Source organism: Phalaenopsis equestris, unplaced genomic scaffold (genome assembly GCF_001263595.1).
Source record: "Phalaenopsis equestris unplaced genomic scaffold, ASM126359v1 Scaffold204065, whole genome shotgun sequence".
Lineage (NCBI taxonomy): Eukaryota > Viridiplantae > Streptophyta > Magnoliopsida > Asparagales > Orchidaceae > Phalaenopsis > Phalaenopsis equestris.
In genome coordinates, this window is record NW_018223648.1 from 1 (window position 1) to 12,676 (window position 12,676).

A 12,676-nucleotide genomic window follows, 5' to 3' on the forward strand; every position below is an offset into this window, starting at 1 on the left:
GTTATCATATATTAAAAGGTTACACGTAAGTTACAGGGATGTTACAGGCAGATTACAATGACTAATACCGTGGATATAACTCTTTGTACCCTCAGTGTACCTCAATATCACACTGCCAACCAAATTTTTTCGCACTCATGCGGCACAACTAACATTTGAAGCGACCCTTGAATTCCGGATCCGTATGTAATCTGTTTTCAATTGCTTGAGGGGCATTAACACTAATACCATTTGTTAGATTCTGTTGGCGACTAGCATCTCCTCCTTCACAGCCATACCCTTGCTTTTGATAATTTTGACCTCTCTAGTTTCGAAGCAGAAGCAGCTGAGCGATGGTTTGCGAGAAATGTAAGCATCGACTTTTTCCATTTTCTGTCAATCGGAACCTTAGGGCGTTAAGTTTTTCAACCAATGTTCGATTTCAGGCGAGAAGAAGCTCTCAAAAGTGATCGTACCGGATAAGTGGAAAGAGGGGGCGAGTAATACAACCGAAGGCGGCGGAAGGAAGATCAACGAGAACAAGCTCCTGTCCAAAAAGCACAGGTTTTGCTCGCTGCTCCTTGGAGATAGGATAAAGAATCTCTATTGATTTGTTATTTATTTTTTCTGTCTTTCCTCGCCATTTGTGGATATGTGGACTTGCTAGACATCGTCGCTGGATGAGTTATATAATTAGGGTTTTTCAAAGAAGATGTGTGTCGCTTTGAATTGGAAGTTTGGATTCTATTTCGAAAGATGCGAACATTTCAATTTAAATTCTTAAAAGAATCTTAGTGGAGAGAAAGTAAAAATTAGGGGTTAATCTTCTTAGGAAAAGTTTTATGTCATTTTTTTTAATTTAATGTTGAAAATCATATATGTCCTTACAGAAAGAAAGAAACATGAATAAGGTATGACTGGGTGGAAATGAGCTTTTATTGTTTTATTAAAACAATATTAATCTGAGATTTTGGGTATTATCAATATTTCTTTAAGCTATTTCCTTTCTTTTTTCATAGTTCTTTCTGGGAGAGAAACAAAATTCTTAATGTAGAGGAGAAGTTTTTTTAGCCTTCTGAAGTCTCAACAAAAAGAAAACTTTCACTTTCTTTCTAAATTTTTTGTAATATCAGCCAAATTTTGAAGGGCAAAATAAATTTACATCCTCTATTCTTAACTTTCTTTTAATTCTGAATGATTTATTCCGTGTGCATAGCATGAGTTTATTGACTTATTTATTCATTGATTTTATTGCTTGGTTCTTCTATATATAAATAAGAAGAATTTTAGTGGTATGTGTGAAAATTTCCCTTCTAATTCATAATGCAAGTGATAGCTGATTTCTCTCCTACTTTTTTGCATGGAATGAAATAAGTTATGGAGCAATCACCCATCACAATTTTCTTATCATTAATTCTAGATTTTGAAAAAGTAAGGCCACTTTTTTCCTACATATACATTGAGTAATGTCCCCCTTCTCTGGTATTAGATTCAAACTAAGGTATCCACTTCTAGATGTCATATTTTTTTATTATTACTTTTTCTACAATTAAAATAAACGTCTCTGTAACTTACCTGTGCTTCTGCACTTAAAATAATTTTTTTTCTATGTAACTTAACAATTTATTGGAAGATGTGGAAGCCGTGATCCCTACCCTTTCATTAACTTTTTTGAAAGAGAATGGGCCAACAATGCGAGAAAGTGAATGGGCCAATTTGGCTGCATATGCATTCTATGGAAATTGTGTGAGTTTTGGTTTTTCAAATAATTAAAAATGCGATTTTTTTTTTGGTACTTCCAATCGAACATTGGAAATGTTAACTAATATCAAGAGAAGTATATTACATCAATTTTACTTGCAACCAAATAACTCTTAATTTATTTTTTCTGTTTTCTTTTATCATGCTCTTAAGTTCCATTCTTCAATTTAGTGTGTGTAGGGAGGGCCAAGATTTGACATCCCCATATTTTTGGTTCTGTAATGTTTTTTCTGTCAGCCTTTCACGTAAAAGTTTCATCATGATTATGAATGCCTTGTACTTGAAAATGTCAATCTCTGTCAATGAGGAAGGATCGACAAGATGGAAAAATACTATGCTTGACTATTATTATTTGATCCTAATCTCTAAGATGCATCAACCCATCTACAAATTTACATTTATAGGAGATTTACACTCTGGATTGACATTTTTTTTTTAATTTTCATGATTTAATGAACCAATGATGACCACTCTCTCTCTCACTGCTCTCTCTCCTGCCTAATTTGAGCAAGATTTTTTTGTACATCTAATTAATGGCAGTTATAACCAACTGCTTGATTGATTGGTATTCTCTTTGATTTCTAAAATGGAATCTCAAGGTTTAAAATTTAAAAAAAGGACAAAATGACTAATTATAATAAGTGACCAACTTTACTTGAATTGAATTGAACTCCATTTAGTACTATTTGGCATGAAGTTTGTTAATATGTCTCTTTTTTCCCCCCTAGGTGAGAAGTTTTTTTTTAAGAAAACATGCTTCGAAGCTTATTTTCCTACGAGAAAGTGAATCCTCAAACTATGGCAACGAAACTTCACATTTTTGCGTTGCTTCCGAATTTGCTATATCTATTTGTTTTTGAAGAATAGATACCCCGAGGCATCTCTATATTAAGTATAACACATGCTTTACACATTTTTGGACAGACGTTTTCATGTTCTATGAATTTTTGTGTGTATTTTATAAAAAATGCATTTTTAATTTTATCCACATAGTCTATCAAGTTATTTACCTTTTAAGTTGATCTAATGATTATTGGCTATTAAAGGGCAATATACGCGGTTTAATTTTAAAAAGCATTAAATTTATGATGTTTTAAAGGCCTTTAAGCGAAGATAAAATCAACACTTTTCAATCTCTTCCTTTTCACTCTATGGCTTGGGAAACTAATAATTGTCAATCAATAGTTCAAAGGATCAAATGATTTATAGCTTTGATGGTTTTTAGTGCTGTACTCGATCATGTAAAAAGATGGAACTTCAAGAGTTCAAATTTTGTTTCTTCAACCACAATTAAACATTGGAGAAGTGAAAATGTTTAGATTGATGCATGACAAAACATTGAAGGATAGAGTTTGTGATAATAAGATTTGAGTGGTTGTGGTAGTGGCACTTAGGGGAAATGCCATGCCTAGTTTGAGCTAACTAGCCTCAACTTGAAATCAAAGATATAATTTAAATTCAAGTCAAATTGAGTCAAGCTGTACATGATCAATTTCAGCTCAAGTTTCCTATTGTATTTAATCGTATAAATATTTTTCCAATGACTATTCAAGATTATGGATTCTTATATGGTATGTGTGTATACGTGCATATATCATTTATTGGGCTGATTTTAACCCGAATTAAACTCAATTTGAGCAAAGACACTTTAGTTGGCATAAATCTATTTCAAATCAATTGAAAATCGAGTTTTTATCAAGGTTTGATAGCGGTTTTGATTCAGGTTAATTGGCATAGTTTGGATTTGACCTGAAATTGACATGACTTGAAGCAGTGGGACTCAACCAAACCATTTATTATACGGTTCAGAATGCCTGAATTGAACCCAACCGAACACACACTCAATTGTCCTGAATCCGACACTTGTGCTTGTTTAATGTATGGTTCATAAAAATAGTCTCAAATCTCAATAAAGGTTTGTTAATCCAAGCATGACCTGTTGAGGTGAATGAGGGTGGCAAACTAGTAAATGAAATGATCTATTTTAAATTTGAAAATTAAATAGATTATTTTTTAGTTGATTTTAGGTTTATGGGTTGAATCACTAAAATATTAACATGTCGGCATTTTAGACCTGAGCCTAACCCGTACTTCAAGCCAAACCTAAATTTTTATTTTTCGATTGGTGACTGTGTTGGTAGTTTGTCTTGGGTCATTTATTGACATTTTTACCTGCTGTGAAAAATAAATTTAGATTTTTAAGCATTTTTTACTGACACATAAAATGTACCAGTAATATGGGTGAATTTATGTGAAGCAATGTGTGTAGGAAGGAAATGGTTTGGTTCAATTTCGCAAGAAAATTTTAATAAAGACTTATATTATTGAAAGTTGATAATACTATTAAATTAAATGAATGGAGAATAAAAATTCTTTCAAACCAACCCTTTTTGCATTATGTTTAATGATAATGCTATTCATTTTTATGTGTGACTCGACAATTGTCTTCATTGACCCGGTCAACTCATTTCATTTCATTCTTTTTTCCCTTTACTAAATGAAATCATATTTTCATGCTGAACATGTTCTAATGCATATCAATGTTATAATTGGATTTTGAAATTGTGGTGTTTTGCTTGATATTGAATTAATCATATATCTCAATCTCTCATGCATACGTGCTTAGGAATACATATGCCCATTTGTACGTGCTTACTGTGTATTACATCATACATGCGTGCATTTAAATACAACAAATATGTACACATACAAAGATACAAACATGTATTTAAGATAGCCACGCCGACATACACAAGCCTCCACCTTCACCATGTGATCTGGAACTTATTTGCTAACATGAAGGCAAGATAAATTTTGGAAGTAATACTGATGTTTATGTTGGATATCTTGGGAAAAGATATAGGCATCCTTTGTGGGTCTGACATTCCTTTTTTATGCACTAGGGATAGTAGATCAATTTTTTTTTCTCATTATTCATTCCATCTATTTTTGTGATTACATAATTCTAAGATTCTACTGCCTATTATATGGGTGGGATTTGATTCTCATCCATTTATATAACGGGGCATTTACACCCAAGTCCATTTATACATCCCAAATATTTCATATCACATAAAAGATATTACTATGAGGGGCATTTACACCCAAGTCCATTTATACCACCCAAATATTTCATATCACATAAAAGATATTACTATTTAACCTTTAAAAAGTGAAATACATCATTCATGTCATGACCCGACTTGATAGCTTAGAATTAAATTATTCAGGAACTACGGTTGGATGTTATTAACATCTAACTAACTATCCACATATTTAGAAACTTATAATATATAAAAGAGTCACTAAGAAATCACAAGTATACCGTACAAAAATCAAAACATCCAAAAATAACAACAAAGTCTGTGTAAATAACATTCCAATCTAGCATATAATTGTATATCACTACCCAAAAGACAACAATATATATAAAAAAAAAACTACAATCACATAATAACATAATTATTATCGGCTGTAGTTTCTCCTGTCAAACATTTATTTATCTACAACATTTTTTCGTGCAAAAAATTATTAAATTCAATAGTAAATTCATGGCCTAGTGAGCAAATATAATCTTAATATGCATTAAATTTATGTGCAAATGTTATGTATGAAGGATAAAAAGAAAATGCAGTTCATTACTTTATTAAACTGTAAACTTTTTTTTTAAATTTATCCTGTCCCATTTCAATTTATGTATTTATACTTTTTAATCTTCTTAAGAATCATATCAGGATTATCGTCATAATCGAAGATATCCTCAAAATTATACCCGTATGTACTCTAAAAAATTACACTTGAATGTATATCTTTACCATTTCCTTTATCGTGTAGGTATATCGCATCCCCTGTCAGTATCATCTATGGCTAATCCTTATTGACTTGAGCCACTTTACATTTCACTTTTTTTAATTACTTCAATTTAAGGTCTTTGAAATCACCATTCTCCTTTTTTATTTTCACATCATTCATTTCAGAAATTCTTTAATCCACAACATGCCTCTGATTATAAAAACATTTTATGAAACAATAAAACTGTTCTTTATTAAATAATACCCTAATTTAATACACATAAGAAAATAATTACTAACCTGCTTAAAAGATCTCATAAAATTTTCCTGCCACTTCTTTTGACTGCCACATGTATTAAATGAATGCACATACTTTTAGATAAGAATACTATTTCTAAATGAATGACTAAATCATTTAATTATAGATAATTTTTTAATCAAATATTCTTCTCAATTCTACTTATGAAAATTAATATCTATCTAATGCTATTAAAATAGTTGTACCTCGCTCCTTACAAAAGCCACGATCCAAAGACCTAATCTTTTGAATTAAACTTTCTTAAATCTTTGATTCAGATCATAATGTTAGCATTGATATAAAATTATTAATTACTATAAAATCTTTAATATACACACCGCTAATCGAGCTTCTCCTTTGAACAGGGCTCAACCCAACGTAGTGAAGTTTTCTCCTTCCCTCTTCTCCACAAATTTTAGGATTTAATAGCTTTAATCTTGATATCACATTCACTTAAATTTAATATATACATGTATGTATATGTATACATGTATGTATATGCTTTAAATAACAAACTAATAGCTTTAATCTTGGGTGGGTGGGTGCGTGCGTGCTGCCGTGCAGCCTTAGCCCTCGCAGATGCTTCCAGATATGTGTATATGTATAGATATGTGTATATGTATATGTAGATGTGTATATGTATATGTAGATGTGTATGTGTATCTGTGTATGTGTATGTGTATGTGTATCTGTGTATGTGTATGTGTATATATGTGTATGTGTATATATATATGTGTATATATATATATGTGTGTGTATATATATATATGTGTGTATATATATATATATATATATATGTGTGTGTTCCTAATTAAGGATGTATTCCTTAAGATTTGCTTATATGCTTCAATTGTTGCTAATATATAAAAAAAATTTCTCAATTTACTAAGACAATTTCATATCTTCATATTGATATGATGTGATAGTTAGCTTTCTGATTTTACTTGCTATACAAATTTCTGAATATTTATGTAAATCACATTAACTGTTAAAAAATACCTACTATTCATACAATCATGAAATATGTTGATGTGTTACAGGTTTTTATCATAATAATGACAGTCTTCGTTGGAGAATCTTAAATGTAATATAATTTTACGTAATGTATGCTTGTGTACATGATGCATGTAATGTCACCAAAACCTTGGATATATTGGCTACATGGGCTGACTGCTGCACAGAGTGATAACCCTTTTATTCATGCCTCTTTTAATATCGCTCTTATTTATGCTACATGCCTTATTATTTACACTTTACTCAATGCATATATATATATATATATCTGTGTGTGTGCGCGCGCGCGCATTAATGCAACCTTAGCCCTCGCAGATGCTTCCATCTTCCCCTATCCTTCTGTCTTGACTCCTCTACGTCCGCTACTTCGCATAGTAGTAGTGCACGAAGCCGCCTCCTCCTTCCTTCTTTTGCTTTGGTCTCCTTTGACTAGGGTTCCACACACCAGAACACAACTAGCAGTGTCAAAGTCGATCCACTGCTCACACCTTCACGCAGAGCTATTCCTCTTCCTCTGCACGCAACCACAGTGGCAAAGCCGCTGGACTAGTGCTCTGCTTGCAAGGCCTTTGACTAGGGTTAGACACTCCAGAAGACAATGAGCAGTGTCAAAGTCGGTCTTTCTTTGCTTGCACCTTCATGCAAAGCTATTCCTCTTTTTTTGCACGGAAAGACAGTGTTGAAGCTGCTCTACTAGGGCTCGGCTGAGAAGGCTTGTTAACCCTTCCGCACGCATGCAAGGTTTGCTCCTATAATTTGTCCTTCCTCCTTAGGTCAGCATGCGTAAGTTTCTTCTTCTCTTCCTAATTAGGGCACGACTTCTTTTTTATTATTTTCCTCTCCTGCTATCTCTCCTGGCTCGTTCTCGCTGGATATGAACGAAGCACGCCCCTTTCGACTTATAATAGCCGAATCGTTCGACGGTTTCTTATTATAGTTTTATTTTAGTTATTACAATTCACACATACTTAGGTAGTGCGGCATATATGTAAAAATTGAAGTTTAGGTGTTAGATATGTAAATACATAAGAATTGTGTGATATGTTTGTAAATGTTGCTTATTTATAGTGATTTAGCTTGTTATTTCAAGTTATTGTAGACTATTGAATTAATAGAATGCTCATTGTCACCAATTTCTGCTATCTTATAATTACTGTTTTTTGCTCTTACTCGGTCTAGAGCTTTAGTTCTCATTCTCCCATCCTGGATTTTCTTTCAGATGGACACCTTATGGAAATGCAAAATGCATTATCTGTAAACAGCAAGTTCACCAAGATGCCAAATACTGCCATACCTGTGCTTACTCGAAAGGCAAGTCACTAGTGCTTTTAGTTTAATTATCCACGCTTAATTCATTTTGCTTATTCACTTGCTTATTTGAATAGTTAAATTGCTAATTAGACGTATTGGTATAATTATGAAAATTCTGGATTGAGTTTCTCCATTGTTTCTCTACCGTCATATATAGTGCAAAAAATTAATGGAGTTCAGACACACAGTTTGGAAGAGAGCTTTAAGTGAGCTAAGCCAGCTCTTGAGCTCAAGCTCAACTCTATAACGAGCTCATGAGCTGATCTTATTGGGCCACTACAGCTTGAGCTTGAGCTTGAGCTAATAATACCACTCAAATCTATAATTGAGCTAGAGTTCGGGTATTGATCGACTTGACTTGATGGCTTATCAAACCGCTCGAATATCCGACATCGGTGTTTTGGCCCATGAATAGCAAAACAACAAAATAATAAGAAGCTTTTAAAACCTAAAATTTAAAATTTCTTTCCCAATATCACTCTTCAACACTGCTTACGATGGGTTGTAGTGCACTTTTCTGTTTTCCACCACATGCATTTTCTCATTGGTATCTTGCTCCGCCTTTTGCAAGTTGTGATTGCAAGCTCATTTTGTCTCTTGCAACTCATAGAACTACGGAGTTGATTATAAGGAGACATTTGCTCTAGTGGCTAAGTTAAACAATATTCGGGTCCTTGCGGTGAATATGGATTGGTCTTTATTCCAACAAGAAGTCAAGAATGCATTCTTGAATTAAGAGCTGACATAAGAGGTATACATGTCTCTCCATCCTGGTTCTGATTCTACTGCCTCCAGAGAACAATTGTGCAGGCTACAAAAGTTCTTTTATGGGCTAAAGCAACCCTCAAGGGTCTGGTTCGACAAATTCACAAAGGTAGTCTTAGGTCATGATTTTAGTCAGGCTCAATTCGATCACGCCCTCTTTTTTCGATACTTTTCCAATGGCGAGGTAGCTATCTTTATTGTCTATGTTGACATTATTGTTCTTACAGGTAACGATCTCCCATCATTGGAGTCGTCCTTCGAGATGAAGAAATTGGGATCATTGCGATACTTCTTAGGCATGGAAGTTGCTCGGTAATTTCGGGAAATTTGCCCGTCACAGCACAAATATGTGATTGATTCATTGACATAGAATAAAAACCTTCTTCTGTGCAAACGTGTTGTTGTTCTTATGAATCCTAATGAAAAATTATCTGACATTCTCAATGCTGTCCCTGTCAACAAAACTCATTACCAACGCTTTGTGAGAAAAGTCATCTACCTGGCTCATACTCGCCTTAACATATGTCCCGTAGTTGGAATTGTGAGTCAATTCATGCATGACCCCTACGAGTCAATTCATCCAAACTGTCCACCAGATTCTCCACTACTTAAAAGGTACACTGGGCCCACGTTTGTTTTTTTTCCGCCACACCTCTTGGTATATTGTTGTTTATATAGATGTTGATAGGACTAGCTCCATTCACGATCGACGTTCCACCTCGGGATATTGCTCATTTATATGAGGCAATCTTGTCATGTGGAAAAACAACAAACAGTCTATGGTTGTCTGAAGCAGCACTGAAGCTGAATTCAGATCCATGTTCTTAGGAGTTTGTGAAGCTCTTTGGCCACACGTTATATTCTGCGAACTTCGTATGCCAACCTTTGTTCCGCTGCAGCTATTCTGTGATAATAATATCTCAATCAACATTGCTCACACCCCAGTTCAGCATGATCGTACCAAACATGTGGATACCGACATACACTTCATTAAGGAAAAGATTGAATCCGGGGAAATTTACGTTTCATATGTGTCCTCTAGTGGTCAAGTTGCGGATATCCTCATAAAAAATTTGCCTCATCTTTTCTTCGATGACTATAACTCCAAGTTGAACATGACTGACATGTATGCTTCAACTTAAGGGGGAGTATTAGATTATAACGGTTATCCTCACGTTGATATTGCTTATTGTTTGATTTTATTATTTTATTCCCTGATTATGTTTCTTCTTTTGTTTTATTTTGTTTTATTTTCTTTCCTAATTATTTTATTATGTTTTTATTGCTTTCCATTACTATGCCTATTGTAATTGGGTTTAAATTTCCCTCCTCTTATCAATAAAATTGTGTAGCTCTATTCCAAAATCTCAACACTTTTTTATAGTATCATGGAGACCTTAAATTTTTTTGGAAAATGTAAATGCTAAATCAAAGAATGCATGAGATGGGAGATTGATTGCATCAGTGGGTCGTTTGGGAGTTGATAGTTAATTCAGCCTATTATTAATGTTGATTATATTCTATCATATGAATGGGCTAAAAACAAATAACAACATCGTTAATAATATTGATTTAAAAATTCTAACATTATTTTTATTTAAATTTTATTTCATTTACATAGTCTTTTTTTATTGATTCTAAACTCTATGTTCTAGATATTTACTTTATTATTTTAAATTTTCACTTTTTTTAGTGAATATTTCATCAATTAAAACTATCATATAACAAACAAGCAAGCTACATCAATCCTTTTTCTCCATTGTGCCCTATTGAGTGTCATATTTTCATTTAATTTTAATAAATTACGATACTTTCTTGTACATAATGCCCAAGTCTTTTTCGGTCCACCTCTACCCTTTTTAATATAAGTCAAATCTAAAACATATTTTCTCCTAACTGGTTCATCAGATAGTCCACATTTGATGCAGCAAACCATCTAAGGAAACTCTTTCTAATCTTGTCTGAATTATTCATTTTATGAATATATTCGTTTAACATTTGGTTTCTAAGTATAAAGCCACTCATCCATCCAATTATTCTTACTCAACTACAGTTAACTTAATTCTATGCTTCTCTTTTATAGGCCAACATTTTGCACTATAAATCATTGTAGGTCTAACCACTATCTTATAAAAATTATCTTTCAATTCTATGTGGTCCTTTTTCTGTCACACAATAGGCCAATTGCATTCCTCCACTTCAACCATTCAACTCAACTTGAATTCTTGAATTCTACTAATAACATGCCCATTATATCATCGTCACTTTGAACAACATACCTGATATATCTAAACATTTACTTCTTTTAATGACTTACCCATAATTACAATTCCACTATTATATCTATTACTGCTAAAATTACATTTCATGTATTCCGCTTTATATCTACTCAAACGAAAGCTTTTAGATTATAAAGTTGACCTCCATAATTCAAGTAATTCTTGAATTCTCCTTCTAGTCTTATTCACGAGAAGGTCATCATTAGTGAAAAGTATACACTAAGGTTCATTCTCCTATAAATGTCTAGTAAGAACATAACTAAAACAAATGATATGGGCTTAAAGCTGATCCTTGTTGTAATCCAACTAAAGTAGGAAAATACTTGGTCAATTATTCTTGTTTCCTTGTGTTGAAACAAAGGTAAGAACTCTAGTATACATATCTTTAATGACTTGAATATAAACAATATCAACACCTTTCCTTTTTAGAACTTTCCAAAATTCTTCTATTGGAACCTTAGCATAAGCAAATCAATAAAAATCATATTTAGATCCCGATTACTTTCTCTAAATTTCTCTATCAAACCTTTCAATAAATGTATAGCTTTCATGGTAGACTTGCCTGTCATGAATCCAAATTGATTTTGAGAAATTTCTATATCCCATTGTAACCTATGTTCAATTACTCCTCTTATAGCTTTAATGGATAACATATTAACTTAATTTCTCTATAATTTTCACACTTTTTTGCATTCCTATTATTACTAAAACTGGAACCAGTGCACTCTTACTTCACCCATCAGGCTTTTTTTAGTTTTCAAAATAATATTGAAATGTTTAGTAATTCAATAAATTTTCATATCTCCTAATAACTTCCATAATTCTATTTGAGTACCATCAGGTTTAATATTTTTCCATACTTCAATTTTTTTAAACCTCTTCAACTTACGTTTATGTAATGCAATTGTAGGAATAAAAAGTTTTATTTATTTATTTATTATATTAAGATCACTACTGTCGATTGTAATTTCACAATATTCATTAAAAAGTTTATCAAAAGTTCTCACCCATCTATGTTAAATATACTTGGATAAGAAAATTGTTTTTTGATTTTCACCTTTAATACACTTTGTTTGAATTATATCTTTGCTTGAATTATATCTTTGCTTGACTAGTTTATACATATATATTTCACGCTTTTTAGTAGCTACTTTATTATAAAAATCATTAAAAATAGAATTCTTAGCATTACAAATTATTTTCCCAGACTTAATATGAGTCACCTTATAGCTTTTTAAATTCTCCAAGCTCTTATATCTAAATTACCTTTTATAACGATTTTTTATATTTTCTTACACATTATTATTTTACCACCAACTTTTAACATTCATAAAATTTTTGTTTTAATTCTCTAGACATTATTTTCTTGCAATTTGCTTAATGGTATTTGTTATTTTTTTAACATGCTATTAGTTTCGTCATGAACATCTCAAATCTTAAGATCTTGAGGTTTACTCATAAATTTTTTTTTCTCATTT

General features: G+C 32.3%; 1 protein-coding gene across 1 annotated transcript; it reads left to right on the plus strand.

Moving 5' to 3' along the window:
* Positions 1-164: 164 nt before the first annotated feature.
* LOC110036232 (cysteine-rich PDZ-binding protein) lies at positions 165-8,155 on the plus strand (the record flags this gene model as incomplete). The annotated part of the gene is given in 3 exon segments (XM_020740625.1): positions 165-348; positions 426-543; positions 8,063-8,155. Coding segments are annotated over 3 exon segments (227 nt in total), but the record flags the coding sequence as incomplete, so codon positions are not given.
* Positions 8,156-12,676: the final 4,521 nt, after the last annotated feature.